Consider the following 23602-nt stretch of genomic DNA (forward strand, 5'->3'; position numbering starts at 1 on the left):
CTTGGGGTCTCTTCCAACCTTAGTTATACTGTGAGACTGTGAATTCAGCTACTCCAGTGTACCCTACAGCTCTGTTTATATAACATCTCATTTTGTTCTTTAATGGACTTGGTAGGAAGAGTTGCTGTGCCTGTGTAGGTTTGCTTTAATGGACTTTTAATAACATGTTATATGTGTATACTTGGAGTAATGAAACTGTGTCTTGAAACAAGAATTCTTTCTAGCTTTCAGTTAGAACCTGCTGTCTGCACTTAATAGATACAGACCTGTAATCAAATGAATTATCTGTTGCAGGAAAGGAAATAACAATATAAATAAAGCTAAACTGAGCATCTAAAATGTTGTAGGCAGTTTGCTTAGTGCCTAAGGATATATAAATGTGCCCTGTTTTCCCCACTAATATTTTCCTGCAAGGTGACCCTGTGAAAGGATACAATTGTTTATGGTATTTTAAGGACTACTCAAGCAACACCTCTACACATCTTGAAACTTAGAATTTGGTTCTTCCTGGATGTGTGAGTTCAGCTAGGAGCTGGGAATTCTACTTTCATAGTACCTGCCATTGTTACTACCAGACTTAAGGCATTCAGAGACTCAAATGCTCAAAAAAACCTCTTGGGTAGATGTCATTTAGAGGCAAATTAAGAAAGCAGTATGCAGTCTCTTTATGTACAGCTTCATGTATCATCTCGCTCTGTGGCCTGGGGTGTTAACAGGCTTTCAGCATGAAATTTAATGCTAGTGCATGCATACCTGAATCACTGTATATCATGCATACTAAGTGTATAGCTTTTATAGACACATAAATCACAACATCAGGATTTTCTAAATGTAAAGTTGATCTTAATCTCAACAAGGTGGCTAAATCTATCTTAATAAGAGAATCTGATCCTGTGCAAAGGTTACACTTGGTGAATCATTAAAGGAAAATGCATATTCTTAGAATTTCTTCTAAGTGCAAGTCTTACTGTAAGTCTGGATTACCAGGAGAGAAACACAGTGAATTTAACATGAGGACTGGGCCAGGCCCTAATGGGTACAGCAAGTAAAATGTATTAGGGATAATTTCTAGCCTTGAGTGGAAGTTGCAAGGTTTGGCATGGCTCACTTCCACATAGAACTGTAGAATCATAGAATGGTCTGGGTTAAAAGGAACCTCCGAAGGTCATCTAGTCCAGCTCCCTTTGCAGTCAGCAGGGGCTTCCTCAACTAGATTAGATCAGGTTGCCTGGAGCCCTGTCAAGCCTCACCTTGAACATCTTCAGGAATGGGGCCTGAATTATCTCCCTGGGCAACCTGTTCCAGTGTTTCACTAGCCTCATGGTAAAGAACTTGTTATAATAGTATTCTCCTTTGAGGGCTTTTATTCCTTCACCTTAATCTTCCCCCACCAAAATTGGGTCTTAGAACTGCCTTTGCCATACCTCTGCTTGGGAAGAGCCTGTAGCCTACACTATATACTCAACCATTCCTGAATACTTTCAAGAGGGATGCCAGTTGTCATGAGCCCACAGCCCTTCAGGAACTATGTGAAAAGTACAGATGCAACAGCAACCACAAGCCAGTGCTGAAGCCTGGCATCCCAGCTCTGCATCTCTTACTAATGCTATTAGAAGCTCTGTTGGCATGAGTTGGAATAACTCATGATTGTTGCAGCCTTCAGACTTCACTACTGTATTGTTCACCTAAGATGAGGTTTATGAGTGTTTTTATTCCTTCCACCTTAAGTTCCACATCTCCTGTAATGATTCTTGAGTTTATTTCAATCACACTATGAGGAATTAGACCTTGGGTCCATTGGTTTGAGCCATGGAAACCCTTACCTCAAGTTGTTTTGTATAGGTAAACCTTTGACAATTCATTGCTAGTTCAGTTGCAGGTCTCTTCAGCTGCAGCATGTGGGTTTGAAGCTGCTCCTGTGTTAACATTTTGTAGTTCCTAACCTTTTCAGTAGTTTGTTTTCCTTGGAAACAGTTTTCAAAACACAGGTATCTCTCAACCTGCGGCAGAGATTTGCTAAGCAAAGCATTTATCTGTTTGTCAAAGGGTGTTCTGAGGGACAGGTATTTGGAGCTGCCAGTGGCAATTCAGAAAGCAGTTGAGCTGGGTTATGAAGCAAATGGACTGTGACATTTGATAACTGATTTCCTCAGCTGTTGTGGGGGTGTAGTGTAAGATGCAGGGATTTATTCTGCTCTCATATATTGGCATGCTTGTAGATAACTGCATGAAGGGGCCAAGTACTGAAGTATTACAATAGTGTAACCTCGATTATAATTTGGCTTGCATTCTGTAACCTTTTGTCATGTGGCCATCTGGGACTTGCCAAAACTATAATGGGAAAGTTATGAAAACTTTACGCTGCCAGAATCACACTTCTTAATGATTGTCTGTGGGAAAACCCTCTACAAGCTATTTTTCCAGTTTCATTAAGAGAAGAGGTTGTAAGTATTAAGAATGATGAACAGTCATTAAAAGATCAACATTTAGATTGCTTTTTCAGTTAAAAATTAAACACCCTTACTAGCAAAAGCCTGAAACTGCTGAGGATATTTTTCTGTTCGTATAAAAGCTGTAAAAAAGACCTCAAAACAAAGTGAAACTTTTTTATTCTGCTGCAATATCACAGAATTGTCGGGGTTGGAAGGGACCTCAAAGATCATCTAGTTCCAACCCACCAGGTTGCTCACAGCCACATCCAACCTGACCTTAAAAACTTCCAGGGATGAAGCTTCCACCACCTCTTTGGACAACCCATTCCAGTGTCTCACCACCCTTATGGTGAAGAACTTCTTCCTGATGTCTGATGTAAATTTCCCGAATAGAATAGAATAGAATAGAATAGAATAGAATAGAATAGAATAGAATAGAATAGAATTAACCAGGTTGGAAAAGATCTTTGAGATCAAGTCCAACCTATCACCCAAAACCATCTAATCAACTAAACTATGGCACTAAATGCCTTATCCAGTCTCTTCCTAAACACCTCCAGTGATGGTGACTCCACCACCTACCTGGGCAGCACATTCCATTGGACAATCTCTCTGTGAAGAATTTCTTCCTAACATCCAGCCTAAACCTCCCCTGGCACAGCTTGAGACTGTGTCCTCTTGTTCTGGTGCTGGTTGCCTGGGAGAAGAGACCAACCCCCACCTGGCTACAACCTCCCTTCAGGTAGTTGTAGACAGCAATAAGGTCACCCCTGAGCCTCCTCTTCTCCAGCCTAAACAACCCCAGCTCAGATCTATTCCCCCTACTCCTATCACTACCTGACAGCCTAAAAAGTCCCTCACCAGTTTTCTTGTAGGCCCCCTTCAGATGCTGGAAGGCCACAGTAAGGTCACCTCGGAGCCGTCTCTTCTCCAAACTCAACAACTCCAACTCTCTCAGCCTGTCTTCATATGCGAGGAGCTCCAGCCCTATGATCATCCTCATGGCCGTTCTCTGGACATGTTCCAGCACATCCATACATGTCCTGTAATAGGAGCTCCAGAGGAACATGCTAGATTAGCATGTGTGCATAGAGATTTCCTCCACTTAGCTAAGCTGATAAATAAGACTTTTGCAATGACACCAACTCACAAACCTTAGGTCAACATTTTTTTCTCAGAAAAGGCTGGTTTGTCATTTCCCCGTCCATTGGTATTTTTCAAGTTTTATGTTGGCATCCAGTACTTCTGAACCACTCCACTGAGCCATTAGTCTGCCCAGGTGGCCAACAAGGCCAAGGGCATCATGGCATGCATCAAGAATAGTGTGGCCAGCAGGAGTAGGGAAGACATTGTGACCCTGTACTCTGCACTGCTTAGGCCACACTTTGAGTTCTGTGTCCAGATCTGGGCCCCTCAGTTTAAAAAGGACATTGAGACTCTTGAATGTGTCCAGAGAAGGGCAACAAGGCTGGGGAGAGGCCTTGAGCACAGCCCTGTGAGGAGAGGCTGAGGGAGCTGGGGTTGCTTAGCCTGGAGAAGAGGAGGCTCAGGGGAGACCTTATTGCTGTCTACAACTACCTGAAAGGTGGTTGTAGCCAGGAAGGGGTCGGTCTCTCCTCCCAGGCAACCAGCACCAGAACAAGAGGACACAGTCTCCAGCTGTGCCAGCAGAAGTTTAGGCTGGAGGTGAGGAGAACGTTCTTCACAGAGGGAGTTGTTAGCCATTGGAATGTGCTGCCCAGGGAGGTGGTGGAGTCACCATCCCTGGAGGTGTTCAAGAGGGGATTGGATGTGGCACTTGGTGCCATGGTTTAGTAGTCATGAGGTCTGTGGTGACAGGTTGGACTTGATGATCTTTGAGGTCTTTTCCAACCTTATTGATTCTGTGCTAATGGGCTGGCCGTTCAAAACACCTCTGTTGATACATCCCATTAAATAAGTGGTTTATGTGAGACTCAGCTCATCACAGTATCACCAAGGTTGGAAGAGACCTCAAAGATCATCAAGTCCAACCTGTCTCCTCATGAGACATTTGATTTTTTTTTGAAAGGTCAAAGCACTTGTTGAAGTTGAACACTGTTTTTCACAGGGTGCCATGAAGTGAGAAGAATGGGCACACCATGATACTGATTCCTACCTTGAGTTAAAGCCTCTCTTTCTGTATTTGTCCAGGTTTTTTTCCCCTCTGAAAAATGTTCCAGCTTCCCTTGCATTAATACTCTGAAGTCTTTTAAATACTTCACTGAGAGTCCTCTGTTTGCTTTTAATGTTCAGTTTCAGCATGTGAGAAATCATTTAGTCTGTCTGGGAGACTGTGTTTTCAAAAGGGTATCTTCAGGCAAAGTTCTTAACCACCAGGATTATTGGTTTTTTATTCATAAAATGTATGGCTGTAGTTGTCTCAGTGTAAATATTGCTGAAATAGTTTGTGGTGTTATTTCAGTCATAGAACAGTAGAGTGGTTTGGATTGGAAGGGATCTTGAAGATCATATTGTTCCAACCCTCCTACCATGGGCAGGGACGCATTCTACTAGATCAAATTGCTCAAAGCTCCATCCAGCCTGGCTTTGAACACTTCCAGAGAGGTGGCATCCACCTCTGGGTAACCTGTTCCAGTTCATCTTTCAGTTTCATAGAACCATTTCTCCTGGTCCTATCACTACAGTCCCTCTCAATCTTTCCTGCAGGCTCTCTTTAAGTACTGGAGGGCTGCTCTAAGGGATCCCTGGACCCCTCTCTTCTCCAGACAGAACAACCGCAATGCTCACCTCCTGTCCCCATAGGGGAGGTGCTTCAGCCCTCAGATCAGCTTCATGGCCCTCCTCTGGACCTGCTCCAACAGAAATACAGAATCACCAAGGTTGGAAGAGACCTCAAAGATCATCAAGTCCAACCTGTCACCACAGACCTCATGACTACTAAACCATGGCACCAAGTGCCACATCCAAGCCCCTCTTGAACACCTCCAGGGATGGTGACTCTACCACCTCCCTTGGCAGCCCATTCCAATGGTGAATTACTCTCTCAATGAAGAACTTTCTCCTCACCTCCAGCCTAAACTTCCCCTGGTGCAGCTTGAGGCTGTGTCCTCTTGTTGCTGGTTGCCTGGGAGAAGAGACCAACCCCCTTCTGGCTACAACCACCCTTCACATAGTTGTAGACAGCAATAAGGTCTCCCTGGGGAGGTTTAGTTTAGACATTAGGAAAACCATCTATACCAAAAGGGTTATCAAAGGCTGGAACAGGTTGTCTGGGGAAGTGATTGAATCACTGTCCTTGAACCATCTAGATATGGTGCTCAAAAATATTGTGTAGTGGTGGCCGTGCTAGAGTCAGACTTCATGATCTTAATGGTCTTTTCCAGACATAGTGATTCTGTGTAAAATGTGGTAGATTTTAATCACTGTTCTTTAAGTAATATAGGGAAAAATGGAGAGCTGGGTGTACAGTTTGTGAAAGAATTGTGAAAGGGGCTTGGTGTTTGGTTGTGTTTAAAAGAGGACGTAGTCCTCATTATGAAATTGAGCTGAACAATTCAGCCTTCCTTTACCTTTCCTCTGTGTTCCAGAGAAAGTTCTTGGGATTTCTTTGTATCCTGAGTCTCTCAGTCTCTCTTCATAGGAGAGATGTTCCAGTCCATCAGTCACCCTCATAATTTTGAATGAAACTTAACCCTGACAGAACCTTCAAACCATAATTTGAAGGAAAATGTTATTGTCAAGAAGATAGGAATCAGTGTTAGCAGAGGAGTGTATGTCTAAAGCTCCCAACTTGAGATTTGATTTGCACCTGCATTGGCCTCCTTTGATACCACCCCCAGAAAGCCTTGCAGATTGCTCTGCAGTAAATTGAGACTGCAGCTGTTAATCCTGCTGGAACATGTCCAGAGAAGGGCAACAAAGCTGATGAGGGGTTTGGAGCACAAGCCCTATGAGGAGAGGATGAGTGAGCTGGGGTTGCTTAGCCTGGAGAAGAGGAGGCTCAGGGGAGACCATATTGCTGTCTAAATACCTGAAGGGAGGTTGTAGCCAGGTGGGGGTTGGTCTCTTCTCCCAGGCAACCAGCACCAGAACAAGAGGACACAGTCTCAAGCTGCACCAGGGGAGGTTTAGGCTGGCTGTTAGGAAGAAGTTCTTCATAGAAAGAGTGATTGGCCATTGGAATGTGCTGCCCAGGGCGGTGGTGGAGTCACCATCCCTGGAGGTGTTTAGGAAGAGACTGGATGGGGTGCTTGGTGCCATGATTTAGTTGATTAGTGTTGGATGGTGGGTTGGACTTGATGATCTCGAAGGTCTTTTGCAACCTGGTTAATTCTATTCTATTCCATTCTATTCTAAAGCAATTGTTGTAATTGCAGGATCTGGGGGCCTTTCTGTGTCAAAGGACCATAGTTCTGTTATGTATATGTTTCTTGGAAAACGTAACATTTCATATAAAGCGGAGCATGAAATCGTCATTGCTCAGTCAGAGGTTTCATTTACTGCACTATCTCTGGGGGTGGGGCCTCAACTACTGCCCAGGGCAACCTGTTCCAGTGTTCTGCTACCCTCGTGGTAAAGAACTTGTTCCTAACATCCAATCTAAATCTACTCTTCTCTAGTTTGAAACCATTGCCCCTCACCCTGTTGCTGCAGACCTTTGTAAGCAGGGTATTGAGCCACGGAGTTGAAAGGCTGGCTGCAGACTTCTGAAGACAGGCCTGATTTAAAACACAAGCAGCAAACACCATTAAACTGTCTTCCAGCTTTAGAAGTCAACTGAGGTCTGCAGTCTACACTTTACAAATTCTACAGAGTTCTAGAAAGGCATTTTACAGTCCTTTCCTGAAACACTTGCTTTATTTTACTGTACTGGAACTCAGTGAAAAAAATGTAATTATCATCAAGGATAGTTTTTATTCTTGATGTGTACTAGAGTGCACATCCTTTACACATGTACTAGAAAATTAATGGTTTGTTCTTTGACCCTTCACTAAAATCTTGGAAGCTCTGCATGTGGAAACAGAGAACAGTGAATGCCATTTAGAATGTGTGTGTGCTGTTTCCAGTTTCTAGCCTACTAGGTTGATTTTTTTGTCTGCTTGTTTGTTTGCTTTTTCTTCCCCCCTCTTTACTCCCACCTTCTGTTGGCTGTGACGTTTGGGGTGATGTAAATACACTCAATAACTTATTCTTCACAGTTCTTTAAAAAACTTAACCACTACTAAAGTCACTTCATAACTGCCATAGGAAACTGGGGGATTATGGGAAGCTGCCACCATTTGGGGGGAGGTAACACTGTGCTTTTAGGTTTAAGTCTGTCAGTACACTCCAAGCACTGCAATTCAATGTGGCATGCTGTTGTATTTGGCTGCAGAATTTGACCATGTAATGCAGCACTCAACAGCACAAATCATTGTACAGTCTGAAATCATCCTAGAGCATTTCTCACTTGTTGTTTTCAATCATTCAACTGTTGCATGTTGCTGCCTTTGTGCTGATGAATTTGTATCACAGAATAACAGAAAATTAGGGATTGGAGGGAACTTCAAAAGATCATGGAGTCCAGCCCCACTGCCAGTGCAGGATCACCTAGAGTAGAATACATAGATTAGAATACATAGAATAAACCAGGTTGGAAGAGACCTTCAAGATCATCGCGTCCAACCCATCAACCAATCCAACACCACCTAAACAACTAACCCATGGCACCAAGCACCCCATCAAGTCTTCTCCTGAAAACCTCCAATGATGGCGACTCCACCACCTCCCCAGGCAGCCCATTCCAATGGGCAATCACTCTCTCTGTATAGAACTTTTTCCTAACATCTAGCCTGAACCTCCCCTGGCGCAGCCTGAGACTGTGTCCTCTTGTTCTGGTACTGGCTGCCTGGGAGAAGAGACCAACATCTGTCTGTCTACAACCTCCCTTCAGGTAGCTGTAGAGAGTAATAAGGTCACCCCTGAGTCTCCTCCTCTCCAGGCTAAGCAACCCCAGCTCCCTCAGCCTCTCCTCGTAGGGCGTGTGTTCCAAACCCCTCACCAACTTTGTTGCTCTTCTCTGGACTTGTTCCAGCAAGTCAGCATCCTTCCTAAACTGAGGGGCCCAGAACTGGACACAGGACTCGAGGTGCGGCCTAACCAGTGCAGTGTACAGGGGCACAATGACCTCCCTGCTCCTGCTGGCCACACTGTTCCTGATGCTGGCCACACTGTTCCTGATGCAGGCCACACAGGAACGTGTCCAGGTGGATTTTGAGTATCTCCAGAGGAGGAGACTCCATAAGCTCTCTGTTTCTGTGTTCTATCACCCTCACAGTGAAAAATTGGAACTTCCTGTGCTCCCCATTGCACCTGCACCCCTTGCCCCTTGTCCTACCGTTGGGCATCTCTGAGACGAGCCTGGGTCCATCCTCCTGGCACTCACCCTTCACATATTTATAAACATTAATGAGGTCACCTGTCAGTCTTCTCCAAGCTGAAGAGACACAGCTGCCTCAGCCTTTCCTCAGAAGGGTGATGTTCCACTCCCTTCAACACCCTTGGACTTCAGCAGGGCCTGTGACACTGTCCCCCACAGCAAACTCCTGGCCAAGCTGTCAGCCCATGGCTTGGATGGGAGCACACTGCGATGGGTTAGGAACTGGCTGGAGGGCCGAGCCCAGAGAGTGGTGGTGAATGGTGCCACATCCAGCTGGCAGCCAGTCACTAGTGGTGTGCCCCAGGGATCAGTGCTGGGCCCCATGCTCTTTAACATCTTTATTGATGATCTGGATGAGGGCATTGAGTCCATCATCAAATTTGCAGATGACACCAAGCTGGGGGCAGGAGTTGATCTGCTGGAGGGTAGAGAGGCTCTGCAGAGGGACCTCAATAGGCTGGGCAGATGGGCAGAGTCCAAGGGCAGGAGATTGAACACATCCAAGTGCCAGGTTCTGCACATTGGCCACAGCAACCCCATGCAGTGCTACAGGCTGGGGTGAGAGTGGCTGGAGAGCGGCCAGGCAGAGAGGGACCTCTGGGCAGGGGTGCTGGTTGATGGTAGGCTGAACATGAGCCTGCAGTGTGCCCAGGCAGTCAGGAGAGCCAATGGCATCCTGGCCTGCATAAGGAACAGTGTGGCCAGCAGGATCAGGGAGTTCATTCTGCCCCTGTACACTGCACTGGTTAGGCCACACTTTGAGTGCTGTGTCGAGTTCTGGGCCCCTCAGTTTAGGAAGGAGGTTGACTTGCTGGAGCGTGTCTAGAGAAGGGCAACAAAGTTGGTGAGGGGCTTGGAACACAGCCCTGTGAGGAGAGGCTGAGGGATCTGGGGTTGCTTAGCCTGGAGAAGAGGAGGCTCAGGGGTGGCCTTATTACTCTCTACAACTACCTGAAGGGAGGTTGTAGCCAGGTAGGGGTTGGTCTCTTCTCCGAGGCAACCAGCACCAGAACAAGAGGACACAGTCTCAGGCTGCACCAGGGGAGGTTTAGGCTGGAGGTTAGGAGGAAATAATGCACAGAGGGAGTGATTGCCCATTGGAATGTGGTGCCCAGGGAGGTGGTGGAGTTGCCATCATTGGAGGTGTTCAGGAGGGTGCTTGGTGCCATGGTTTAGTTGATTATATGGTGTTGGATGATTGATTGGACGTGATGATCTTGAAGGTCTTTTCCAACCTGGTCCATTCTATTCTATTCTATTCTAGTCTAGTCTAGTCTATTCTGTTCTATTCTATTCCTATTCCTATTCCTATTCTATTCTAGTGGCTCTGTGCTTGACTCTTTCAATTAGTTCCCTGTGTTTCTGTTCCCTGTCCAGAAGTGGACACAATATTCCAGATATGGCCTCAGCAGGGCAGAGTGGGGGGGGGGTGTGAATATATCTGCTAGGGATTTTTTTTCAGTCCCTTGGTTCAAGGTGAAGTAAAAGGAGAATGCTAAATAATGCTGGGCAAAATGAAAGTTGATATTAGAGCCCAGGATATTTAATTGGCATTTATTTCTGCTTGCTGAATTTAGAAGTTTCTAAGGAAGAGCTGTAGTTCTTGATACTGGGAGTGGAAGCAATTTTGGAATACAGTACTAATGTGGGAGAGTGATGACATGTGGCCCCAGTGAGAGAGGGTGTTTTCATCCAAAGATGATATGAATTTGGATTATTTTTTCCTTCTTTTTCATTCTCACTCACTCTTAAGTTGTAAGCAGCTGGTGGCTTCCAGAAATATTTCAGCTGAACTGGGTTTCAAGAAGCAACTCAAATGTTGAGAGAAGGTAGCATCAAGGCAGGTGTGCCAGCTGTTGGGGGAGAATGAATTAAGTGCCAAAACTGTCTTGAGCAATATAGCAGAGAGGTTAATAGCGAACGACAAGATTTTTGGGTAGAAGAGTGTGTGTGATTGTGTGCAAAACAGTGATGAGGAAATCTTCAACAGAAACATTCTGTGGTGATCTGTTTTTACAGCAGTGATTTTCAAAATGGAACTCTTTTATGGAATGTCTGGAATTTTATTTCAGAAGAAAAGGTGTTCCAACATAAGACATCAAACTGAAAAGGAAAAGAAACCAATACGCGCAAAAAAACAATATGTGCCCCCTGCCAACCACCCCCTTCCCCCTCCCCAAATAAATAAACCACAGTAAAATAAAGTTCCTTATTTTGAGAGATGCTTAAATGTTTTGTTAAGCTTGACATGGATGATAAAAGTACCATAGACACTAAAATATTTGCCAGGATGACTTAAAACGTTGTGGCAATGGTGAGGGGTTTGGTGGGCATGCCATAGGAGGAGCAGCTGAGGGAGCTGGGGTCACAGTCTCAAGCTGTGCCAGGGGAGGTTTAGACTCAAATTGAGGAGAAAGTTCTTCACTGAGCAATTAGTTCGTCATTAGAATGTGCTGCCCAGGGAGGTGGTGGAGTCACCGTCCCTGGAGGTGTTCAAGAGGAGATTGGACATGGCACTTGGTACCATGGTCTAGTCATGAGGTCTGTGGAGACAGGTTGGACTCGATGATCCTTGGGGTCTCTTCCAACCTTAGTTATACTGTGATACTGTTTAGTCTGGAGAAGTCTAAGGGGAAGTCTTATCACTCTCTACAACTACCTGAGAGGAGATTGGAGTGAGGATGGTGTTGGTCTCTCCTCCCAAGTAAATGCTGATAGGACAAGAGGAAGTGGATTTAAGTTGTGAGAGAGGAGGTTTAGATTGGATATTAGGACAAACTTCTTTAGTGCGAGGGTGCGGAGGGGCTGGAACAGGCTGCCCAGGGAGGTGGTGGAGTCACCATCCCAAGGAGCTGTTAAAGAAGCGTGTAGATGGTGGTGCTCCAGAACGTGGTTTCGTGGTCATGATAGTTGGGTTATGGTTGGACTCAATGATCTTTTTTCCACCCTTAATGATTCTACGATTCTATGATTAAAGTAGCTGAAATGAATCATGTGACTTGCCTAAGCTTTAGCTCTTTTTTTCAGAGCTTTGAAGCCTTTGGTTTTTCACTCTGGTCTGGAACACAATACAAATTCAAAATGTTTATGATCTTGGATAAGTTGCCTCAGCCCAGCTGTAGTCACATAGTTAATTCTTACACTTAATTTCCTTTCACTTTTCCTCCTGATGAAACAAAAACCAGAGAACCTCTTTTACAGCAATGATTTGAAACTGGCAAACTAAGACCATGTGGTTTTAGTGGGCTGAGAATAAAATGATGAGTGACTAGAATTACGAAACTTACTCTCAGTTGTTGATGTAAATTTGTACAAATCCAACTGATACAACTCTCCTATGAAGAGAGGCTGAGGGAGCTGGGATTGTTTAGCCTGGAGAAGAGGAGGCTCAGGGGAGACCTTATTGCTGTCTACAGCTACCTGAAAGGTGGTTGTAGCTGGGGGGGGTTGGTCTCTTCTCCCAGGCAACCAGCACCAGAACAAGAGGACACAGTCTCAAGCTGTGCCAGGGGAAGTTTAGGCTGGAGGTGAGGAGGAAGTTCTTCCTAGAGAGAGTTGTTAGCCATTGGAATGTGCTGCCCAGGGAGGTGGTAGAGTCACCATCCCTGGAGGTGTTCAAGAGGGGATTGGACGTGGCATTTGGTGCCATGATCTAGTGGACATGAGGTGTTGGGTGACAGGTTGTACTTGATGATCTTTGAGGTCTTTTCCAACCTTGTTGATTCTATGATTCTAAAGGGCAGCATACTGGATGATGCTTAGCACTATTGTTTTCTCTTAATGCACTTGCCAGGATAGGTAAAGACCACACTATCAAATAGTGTGTATTTCAAGTGAACTCCATCTTGTGTTGGACCTTACTTTAGCCTTGTTAAGTAGCAGTCCTGAACCTAAAAATAGCTAAGAGCCTTCTCCTCATAGCAGCTTTTGTTACTGAAAAGTGGCTTCTGTTTCAGGAACTGTAAATAGGTGGATGATAAAAGCTGAATTGTTTAAAAAGCAAATGAAGCAATTGTGTTACTCTCTCTTGTGGGAACCCATTCTGAATTCTCAAGTGTTTATGTTATCATCTCAATGGCTGGAAACTCCTCTGTTTTGCTCTTGGAAAGACTAAAGGAAAAAATTACTCATAACGAAGATGGCTTGTTACCCTCTCCTAGTAGCTGGATGCTCTAGCTCCTGTTTGTTTTGGCTCAGTTCTGATTGTGTGCTTGGTACCTTCGTGTTCTCTCCCCTTCCCTTTCAGTAAGGGCAAAGCCATCATATCTAAACCAATTCTCTTAGGAGACTTTTAGAACATCTCAGAGGATTCCCACTTTTAGCTTCTTAGACTTGTTTTGTTTCAATTTTTTTTTTTTAAATCCCAGAAAGAAGCAAGGGTCACCTCTTTTGAGAGAGCTGAAATAGACCTCACATTACTCTGGGAAATAATGCTAAAAGTGGGAGAAGATATTTAAAATTAGTGTAGCAGGAGCCACAAGTTTTGTTGCCATGATTTCTCAAGGTCAAGCATTCAAATGTTATATATATATGTGCGTACCTAAATGGCGTGGTAGGTGGAAGAGTATACTGGGGACACTACTGGACTGAAATGGGCATAAAGATCTCCCTCTGCTCTCAAAAGTGATTCATGCTGGTGCAAGGAGCTCTCAAACTAGCTAAGCAAGTTTACTGTGATATCCTGGAGAAAGGAGCTTCTGTCCACAAGTATTTCGGTAGATCTGCAGGATGTGGTGTACTCCAATAATAGACTTGATTGCCGCAAGCCACAGCTGCCTCTATTCTAAGCCAAAGTGCCTGCAGTCTGCACTAGACCTAGGAATCCACTAGTGTTAAGAGACTAAAGCGTGCTTTTGTTCTTTCAAGTAGAATGTCCTGTGTATCTCCCATCACTTCTGCTGTTTGAAAAAAAAAAACAAACAAACAAAAAATCCCAAACCTGAGACTCACAAATGAAAATAAGTGAAATAACCTTCTTCTTCCCTACCAGCACAGCTGCAGAGGAGCCAGTTCATGAACCTAATGCTGGATGCTGCCCAGATGTTGAGCAGGACTTGGAGGAAAATTGACTTCTGATGGTCAGCCCCTTTGGTGGCACGGCCTGAAGGATGTGTTTCTCATTGTGTAGTCATTTTGTAGTCCTTATGTTGTACATTCAGAAAGAGTAAGACTTAGGCATATCTTCAGTGATGACCAAAGACCATCATTGAATCCCCAACATGCATTTCATTGGATCACTTTACTTTGGCGTGGTTTATTCTACTATGATTTTTCTGCCTGAGAAAGTCATGCAGACTTCAAAGAGATTCAAAGGAGGAATCAACAACTCAACATCTTTCCTAAACTGAGGAGCCCAGAACTGGACACAGCACTCAAGGTGTGGCCTAACCAGTGCTGAGTACAGGGGCAGAATGACCTCTCTGCTCCTGCTGGCCACACTGGGCCTGATACAGACCAGGATGCCACTGGCCTTCATGGCCACCTGGGCCTGGAGAAGAGAAGGCTCAGGGGTGACCTCATTGCCCTCTACAACTACCTGAAAGGTGGTTGTAGACAGGAGGGAGTTGGTCTCTTCTCCCACGCAACCAGCACCAGAACAAGAGGACACAGTCTCAAGCTGTGTCAGGGGAGGTTTAGGCTGGGTGTTAGGAAGAAATTCTTCCCAGAAAGAGTGATTGGCCATTGGAATGTGCTGCCCAGGGAGGTGATGGAGTCACCATCACTGCTGAATGTGTTTAGGAAGAGACTGGATGGGGCGCTTGGTGCCATGGTTTAGTTGATTAGATAGTGTTGGATGGTAGGTTGGACTTGGTGATCTTGAAGGTCTTTTCCAACCTGGTTAATTCTATTCCATTCCATTCCATTCCATTCCATTCCATTCTATTCTATTCTATTCTATTCTCAGAAGTAGTTCTGTTCAGGCAGACATCCTTAATTATGCTAGTGACCTTATTTAGATATATTGGTCAATAAATGTAAAGTGTGTAAGATAGGATCAAAGCTTTAATTTTGGTCTGAATATTTTAATTGGTTATCAAGAGGAAAAGCACATTTTTTTCTCCAGGATGTGTCCTAAAGCATCTGAATAAAACAGTCTATTGTTCCTGGCCAGTCTGGACTGATCACTTCCATAAGCTCTTGTTTAGCATTTATGTAGCACCTCTGCCTACATGAGCTTCTGTTACTGTCTGGTTTAAGTTATTGAAATAGATCATTAAATTCCATGTACAGAGAAAGAGAAGAAACTTAGCAATCAGATTGTCACTGGGGAAGGCATTTTCTTGTAAGTGTAATACAATTCAATTTCTCACTGGCATGATCCCAATCTTCTACTATGTTTCAAAGGCAAGTATAGAAAACAAGTGTGCAAGATGCATTTTTTAACCTGGCAGGGACAGATGCTTGCCTTTGAATGCTGAATGTTTTGTTTTCTGCTTTTTAGAAAACAATTTGAGAAACTGACATAATAGCATTAGGGCAAAATTTTTGGTGCTGACTCAACTGAAGCAGATCTTCATTTAAATTTAAGTAACTTTTGTCATTAACTTAAACCTGATAGAGATTTTGGCCTATATATGGGTTGCAGCTTCATTTGTTGTTTCTATGCAAATCAGAATACAGTATTGTAGTTCTTCATAATAAAATAGCCTTGTGATTTTAGTGTGCAGTCCAGTGCAGTTCCATGTTATGGGCTGGCTGTGTTGTCAGTAATGTAAATGGGGAGTAGGTTTAGCAATCTTTTGTAACACAGGCCAGTGTGAAGAATTGCATTTAGAAAACAGATTCCAGAAGTGTCCTATTCCTTTGTTTCTGTCTGTAACTTCTTCCAAAACCTGGATGGATTGCAGCCAGTATCACACCAGCCACTGTGCGGTGTCTTCCAGAGATCTTCTCTCACTTTCTTTAAAGTGAGATTTGAGGATTCTGCAGTATTGACTCCTTTCCCAAGACCTGCAGAAGACCCTTGCAGAAGATCCACTTAGCAAAGGGAAAACTCTGAGAACTTCTGGAAAAATTAACTCACCTCTTTCTATGGGGCTGCATAGTTCCAATAAATCTATGTAACAGGGTGATGGTTTCTCAGTATTTACAACATCTGCTGGTGTGGGAGATTACACGCTGATTAGCATGAGGATATTTAAGAGACTCTCAGCACTTTTTAGGGTGTTGGGTAGTGATAGGACTAGGGGGAATGGAGGGGAGATTTAAATTTGATGTTAGGAAGAAGTTCTTCACCATGAGGGTGGTGAGACACTGGAATAGGTTGCCCAAGGAGGTGGTGGAATCCCCATCCCTGGAGAATTTTAAAGCCAGGATGGATGTGGCTCTGGAGAACCTGATCTAGTGGAAAGTGTCCTTCCCCATGCCAGGGGTTTGGGACTAGATGATCTTTGGGGTCCCTTTCAACCCTGACAATTCTGTTATTCTGTCAATAAGCATAGCTTTTGTGGCTCACAGAGAAGCACAGCATAGAAAATACCTCAAACACATGCAAAATGAAGGACGAATGTGAGATTAATGTCTGCTTGCATGAAATGTCATTAGTATTGTTGAGATCTGTTGAATTAAACTTCTGTGCTTTTATTTAGGTTTATGAGTTAGATGGCATTCCCCTGATTCTGGACAACTGCAGCATTGATGACAACAATCCTTGTATCCTTTACAAAAGAATTCTAATTATTGGATGTTACTCTTAAGAAAAGGTATTGAGGTTTGATATATTCATGCTAGCATAGCTTTAAGTCTAACTGACCTCATGAGTTCCTTGGTTGTATTTAAATGATTGATTCAGAAGAGAGCAGTCTCATAAATGCACTTCCAGGAACATGATTCTAAGTTGAACTGTGGTTATAATCTGTTTCCTAAAATAATAAATACTACTGGTTTAAGAATGTTGATCCATAGAGCTAACCGTGATAGAAATTTGAGCTATGACCATGTTTGGTCCTTGCATCAGATCTCGAAGCTATTGCTTCAGCTGAAATCTAGACTGCAGTAAGCACCCCATGAATTCTATATGCTTACAAAATCTGGCTGGAGAACTTATTTTAAGCACAGAGACAAGGCTAATAAAGCTGTAATGAAAATGCATATAACTGAGTGAAATAATGATACAGTTTACTGAAGTGTTGAGGAGGCTTATATTTAAATGGCATTGTGCTTCATAATTGGGAAGGTTTTGTTTGTTTGTTTTCCTGAGGTTTAACAGCTGAGACTTTCCAAGATAGATTGCTGTTAGAAGGGAATAACTTTCTATTGAAGATAAGCAGCTGTTAAGCAGACTTCCCCATCTGTTCATGAACTGCATTCTATCCTGCTGATGTGTTCAGTGGGTGAGCTATTATTTTCTTCCATCTTATCATGAGCTCCTTGTATCTGATATATGCATCTGGAAATCAAATGCCTTTCCTGTCTACAGTAGTGTTAGCTTTCTTATAATGAACACATGAATAGTGTTTTAATTTGTCAGAAGCAGCTCGCTTTTTAACATATATCATAAAATACCCCAAAAAGGTTCTGAAAATTTTATGTATTCTCATAATGTTGTGCTGTAGAATATCATCTACATATATTTGTACTTTTAAAGGATGAAATCATGTAGGGACAAATGGTAGCAAAATGTTAACCAGCTGGGTAGAGGAGCAATGGGTTATTCGCTTAGTCGCTTGATATGCAAGGTTTCCACATTCATCACTATTCCTGTAGCTGGAGACCTGACTGTGTCTTTTGGCAGTGCATGGAGTATTAGGGTTCCACTTCACATAGTCTAATTCTGGTAAGGGACACTACTGGATGTACTGAGGAGGGCCAAGCAAGTTAAATTTCTCTAAGCAGAAGAGCAACCCTGAGTAACCTGAGTGAAGAGTTTTGATTCCAGTTTATTGGTATGTGCTGGAAAGCACAGCTACGCAACAACTTTCAGAATTTCTTTCTAGGAGTAATCTTTCACTTTAGCTGTTAGTAAAAGAGGTTAAAGTTTGAGGCCTTCAAAGGGTAGAACTGAAATTTACAGTCTTGAATGAAATGAAGATAAAACACCATGGGAGCCTTTACTGCATTTTGAGCAACATGGAACTTCTTACACCTTTTGGTACAGGCTGACATTTTATGGCTGTACTATAAACTTACCAGAGGATAAAACTTTGTTTACTTGGGTTTTAAAGACTTAGTAGACATAGTGATACCTCTTAATATGAGTTTCACCACTGATTCATAGCATACAGTATTCAAGTGTGTGAAAAATTAAGCAGCACTTGGGCACAGGCAGGGCTGTGACAGTTTGCTTCACCAGCTTTTGGAGCACAGCTTCTGGCTACTACTGTTTATCATTTTGACCTAAGTGTTCTTGTACCACATTGAAGTTAATGTTGCCCTTCTCTCCTGCCTCTAATATTCCCCTTCTGCTGGGCTTTTGGCACCTTACAGAATGCAGTTTGTAGCTGTCTCTATTTTCATCCGCTTTTCAGCAATTTTGCTGCTTCTAGACACCACAAACCAAGCCTTCAGTATAACATTCCTCTGAGGAGAATCAACTGTCTCTCTCCTCTCTCTTTGCTCTCAGTCCCATGGCACAACTCTATTTTGTAATGCTTGTAAATGAGAGCCATGCTGTTGCTAAGATTTGAAATCCCATTTGCTTAACACTGAAACATCCTAAAATTGCCTGCATTGTAACTTTGGGCTGGAGAGTGAATATATTGTGTGTCTCTTCTCTTTTCAAAGGAGATTAATTAAAAGGAAGTATTTAGGCAGCTCTTGAACTGGGTGTTGAGACAGTTACTGAGGTTCGAATATGATCACTCAGTGGTGCTGCAGCTTGCCAAGGTGACGGAGAAAGCTATGGGGGATGGCTTAGTGTAGTTCTTCACCCATAGTTCCTTCAGGGAGTCACATCCAGAAATTTCTATTTAACAGTCTTGTTTCTGGTGCCTGTTTTTGTGGCTTCAAGCTGTGTTATTTGGATTTCTAGTTGGATAGAGCTGACTGGAAGAAGTTTCATCTATGTTCTTTTTATAGCAGAACTTCTTTGATTTCTTAGTAAAGTCTTTGTAGTTGCATGTTTTTGTTTGATCTTTTGTCTGTTTTGGAGGTAGCTAAGCTCTAAGGATTGTTTTCTACTGAAAACAGACTTAATATGCTCATTTTCTACATTTTATAAACTAAGCTCTGCCTCCAGATTACATGCACAAAATTTTCCAAAATAAAATGTAACTTTCATGGTAAAAATATTAGAGGTTTTGGTTTTGTTGATTTGGTTTTTTTCTCCTGGATAGGAAAACAATAATAATTTCCCTAAAGTATGCAATTCATCAGGGGAAGCTGGACTGCCATGTTAGATGTTAAAAAGAGCTCTTTATAACCTTCAGAGAAGAAATCCTTTGATAAATCTTTTTGTTTGTAGCATATGGAAGCATACAGAAAGCGGAAATGGATCTGCTCTTATCCTAAAATAAATGTCTTTATAAACCTGTCATTACCTTAAAATTGCATTGTTTGAGATCCTGCACAGTTCTGTGGTGTGCACAGAAATATCAGGAGATTGGTTACTTACAAGATTGCTAGCTGAAGTTCAGCTGACATGTTTGCATTGCTTTAGCCTTTTAGGCTTGAAGCACAAGCTTGAAGCTTGGAGCACAAGCCCTTTGAGGAGAGGCTGAGGGAACTGGGGTTGCTTAGCCTGGAGAAGAGGCTTGGGGAAGACCTTCTTGCTCCCTAGAACTACTGAAGGGAGATTGTAGCCAGGCAGTGGCTGGTATCTTCTCCCAGGCAACCAGCAGCAGAACAAGAAGACACAGTCTCAAGCTGTGCCAGGGGAGGTTTAGGCTGGATGTGAGGAAGAAATTCTTCATAGAGAGAGTGATTGGCCATTAGAATGGGCTGCCCAGGGAGGTGGTGGAGTCGCCATCACTGGAGGTGTTTAGGAGGAGACTTGATGGGGTGCTTGGTGCCATGGTTTAACTGATTAGATGGTGTTGGATTATAGGTTGGATACAATGATCTCAAAGGTCTCTTCCAACCTGGTCTGGTCTATTCCTATTCCTATTCCTATTCCTATTCCTATTCCTATTCCTATTCCTATTCCTATTCTATTCTATTCTATTAGATCCTATCCTATCCTATCCTATCCTATCCTATCCTATCCTATCCTATCCTATCCTATCCTATCCTATCCTATCTTTTAATGCCCAGTTTGGGAGAACTGTTATCTTGTCTAATTATATCTCAGACAGACTTGTACCATTTACATTTATACTAACAAAAAATATTTTTTTCCTTCAGTAATAGCAAAACCCCCAAACAAAAACACTACTCACATTAGTAACAGACGTGAAGGTGGTTATGGGCAGTTAAGAACAAATTCACTGAATCTCTTGCAGTTATTTCATACAGTCATAGAATCAACAAGGTTGGAAATGACCTCAAAGATCTTCAAGTCCAACCTGTCACCCAAGACCTCATGACTACTAGACCATAGCACCAAGTACCACGTCCAAGCCCCTCTTGAACACCTCCCTGGGCAGCCCATTCCAATGGCTAACAACTCTCTCCGTGAAGAACTTTCCCCTTACCTCCAGCCTAAACTTCCCCTGGTGCAGCTTGAGTCTGTGTCCTCTTGTTCTGGTGCTGGTTGCCTGGGAGAAGAGACCAACCCCCTCCTGGCTACAACCACCCTTCAGGTAGTTGTAGAGAGCAATAAGGTCACCTCTGAGTCTCTTCTTCTCCAGGCTAAGCAACCCCAGCTCCCTCAATCTCTCCTCACAGGGCTTGTATTCCAAGCCCCTCACCAACCTTGTTGCCCTTTTCTGGACACGCTCCAGCAAGTCAACATCTTTCCTAAACTGAGGGGTCCAGAACTGGACACAGTACTCAAGGTGTGGCCTAACCAGTGCAGTGTACAGAGGCAGAATGACCTCCCTGCTCCTGCTGGCCACACTGTTCCTGATGCAGGCCAGTATGCCATTAGCCCTCCTGGCTGCCTGGGCACACTGCAGGCTCATGTTCAGCCTACTATCAACCAGTACCCCCAGGTTCCTCTCTGCCTGGCTGCTTTCCAGCCACTCTGACCCCAGCCTGTAGCTCTGCATGGGGTTGCTGTGGCCAATGTGCAGAACCCGGCACTTGGATGTGTTCAATCTCATGCCCTTGGACTCTGCCCATCTGCCCAGCCTGTCCAGGTCCCTCTGCAGAGCCTCTCTACCCTCCAGCAGATCAACTCCTGCCCCCAGCTTGGTGTTGTCAGCAAATTTGCTGATGATGGACTCGATGCCCTCATCCAGATCATCAATAAAGATGTTAAAGAGCATGGGGCCCAGCACTGATCCCTGGGGCACACCACTGGTGACTGGCTGCCAGCTGGATGTGGCACCATTCACCACCACTCTCTGGGCTCGGCCCTCCAGCCAGTTCCTAACCCATCGCAGTGTGCTCCCATCCAAGCCATGGGCTGATAGCTTGGCCAGGAGTTTGCTGTGGGGGACGGTGTCAAAGGCCTTGCTGAGGTCCAGGTAGATTGCATCCACAGGCCTCCCCACATGCGCCAGGGGAGGTTTAGGTTGGATGTTAGGAAGAAGTTCTTTACAGAGAGAGTGACTGCCCATTGGAATGGGCTGCCTGGGGAGGTGGTGGAGTCACCATCATTGGAGGTTTTCAGGAGGAGACTTGATGGGGTGCTTGGTGCCATGGGTTAGCTGTTTAGGTGGTGTTGGACGCGATGATCTTGAAGGTCTCTTCCAACCTGGTTTATTCTATTCTATTGTTCTATTCTATCCACCAGGCAGTCACCTGATCATAGAAGGAGATCAGGTTGGTCAGGCAGGACCTGCCCTTCCTAAATCCATGCTGGCTGGGCCTGATCCCTTGGCCATCCTCTAAGTGCTGTGTGACTGCACTCAGGATGACCTGTTCCATAATCTTGCCTGGCACTGAGGTCAGGCTGACAGGCTCATCCAACCTGCCCTGGCTCATCCAACTGGCCCTTCTTGTGGATGGGCACCATGCTGGCCAGCTTCCAGTCTTCTGGGATGTCTCCAGTGAGCCAGGACTGTTGAAAAATGATGGAGAGTGGCTTGGCCAGCTCATCTGCCAGCTCTCTCAGCACCCTAGGATGGATCCCATCCAGTCCCATGGACTTGTGGGGATCCAAGTGGCTGAGGAGATCTCTAATCATCCCCTCCTGGAACAGAGGAAAACTATTCTGCTCCCTGGCTCCTTCTGCCAGCTCTGCAGGCCAGCTGTCTGGAAGACATTCTGTCCTGCTAGAAAAAATGGAAGCAAAGAAGGTGTTAAGTACCTCTGCCTTTTCCTCATCCTTTGTTACAACATTCCCCTCTGTGTCCACCAAGGAGTGGAGGTTGTCCTTGCCCTTCCTCTTGCTATTAATGTATTTATAGAAGGACTTTTTGTTGTCCTTCACAGCAGAGGCCAGGCTAAGCTCCAAATGTGCTTTTGCCTCCCTAATTTTCTTCCTACAAGACCTAGCAACATCCTTAAACATTCCATGGGTTGCCTTCCCTGTCTTCCAAAGATGGTACACCCTCTTTTTTTCCTTTAGTTCTATTAGAAGCTCATCACCCATCCAGGCTGGCCATCTGCCCCAGCGGCTCATCTTCTGGCACATTGGCACAGCCTGTTCCTGCGCCTTCAAGAGTTCCTACTTGAAGCAGGTCCAGCTCTCCTGGACCCCTTTGTTTTTAAGGGCTGTTTCCCAAGGAACCTTCTGAGTTAGTTCCTTGAGTAACCTGAAGTCTGCCCTCTGGAAGTCCAGAGTGGAGGTCTTCTTGCTGTCCCTCTTAGCTTGACTGAGTACTGAAAATTCAATTATCTCATGGTCACTGGCCCCTAAACACCCTCTGACCACCACATCACCCACCAGCCCTGCCCTGTTGGTGAAGAGGAGGTCAAGCATAGCCTTACCCTGGTAGGCTTGTGCAGCACCTCGGATAAGAAGCTGTCCTCCATGCACTCTAAGAACCTCCTAGACTGCCTCCTCTCTGCTGTGTTGAGATCCCAGCAGATATCAGGCAGGTTGAAGTCACCCATGAGAACAAGGTCAGGTGATCTTGAGACAGCCTTAAGCTGCCTAAAGAATGCTTCATCAACATCTTCCTCCTGGTTGGGTGGTCTATAACAGACTCCAACCAGGATGTCAGCCCTGCTGACCTTCCCTCTAATTCTCACCCACAAGCACTCACTGTGTATCAGCATACTTTTACACTCTTGAAAGAAGCAGTGCTCGGAGCAAGCCTTGTGCTTACAGCAGTGTTTAATGGATTAAAGGATTCTGGATTCCAGTCTATGTAGTTTTTTTCTATACGATTGTGAATAAAGTATCTTGAGTGGAATTATTATAAAGCTCTGAAAAGGGAGGATCTAGGTGCATGCTCCTGGTTGAAAAGGATGCAGGAGGTATTGGTGTAACCTAATCTTACTTTAAATCACCCTTGACATTGGCTTCACATCTGAAGAGTTGTGATAATACAACTTCCATGTCTTAAGCCATTGCTTATCTTTTCTGTATGCTGCAAACTCTTTGGAACAGAACTCTGGTGAAGGTGAAGAACCACGAGGGAAGGGGAAAAAAAAATCTACCATATTCAGTGTGGTATTTGGTAGATCTAAATTCTGAGTCTACTGAATGTTTAATGCAAGAGAATGTTTGCTTTAGAACAGAAACAGAAATGGGAATTTTGTTGTGAGATGTTCCTACATCTACCACCTATAGCAGTGATCCACATTGCTCAGCAAGAACAAATTTTCTTTTAGCAACATT

The 23602-nt window shown here is 44.2% G+C and overlaps 1 protein-coding gene across 1 annotated transcript in view; it reads left to right on the plus strand.

The window, feature by feature from the left end:
• The window catches only part of ATXN10 (ataxin 10), a 134425-nt gene that overhangs the window by 97651 nt on the left and 13172 nt on the right, over window positions 1–23602 (plus strand). The window contains exon 10 of the mRNA XM_054173835.1: window positions 16422–16485. Within this exon, the coding sequence (XP_054029810.1) occupies window positions 16422–16485 (64 nt within the window). The remainder of the gene's footprint in view (window positions 1–16421; window positions 16486–23602) is intronic.

This window comes from Dryobates pubescens, chromosome 27 (genome assembly GCF_014839835.1).
Source record: "Dryobates pubescens isolate bDryPub1 chromosome 27, bDryPub1.pri, whole genome shotgun sequence".
Classification (NCBI taxonomy): Eukaryota; Metazoa; Chordata; class Aves; order Piciformes; family Picidae; genus Dryobates; species Dryobates pubescens.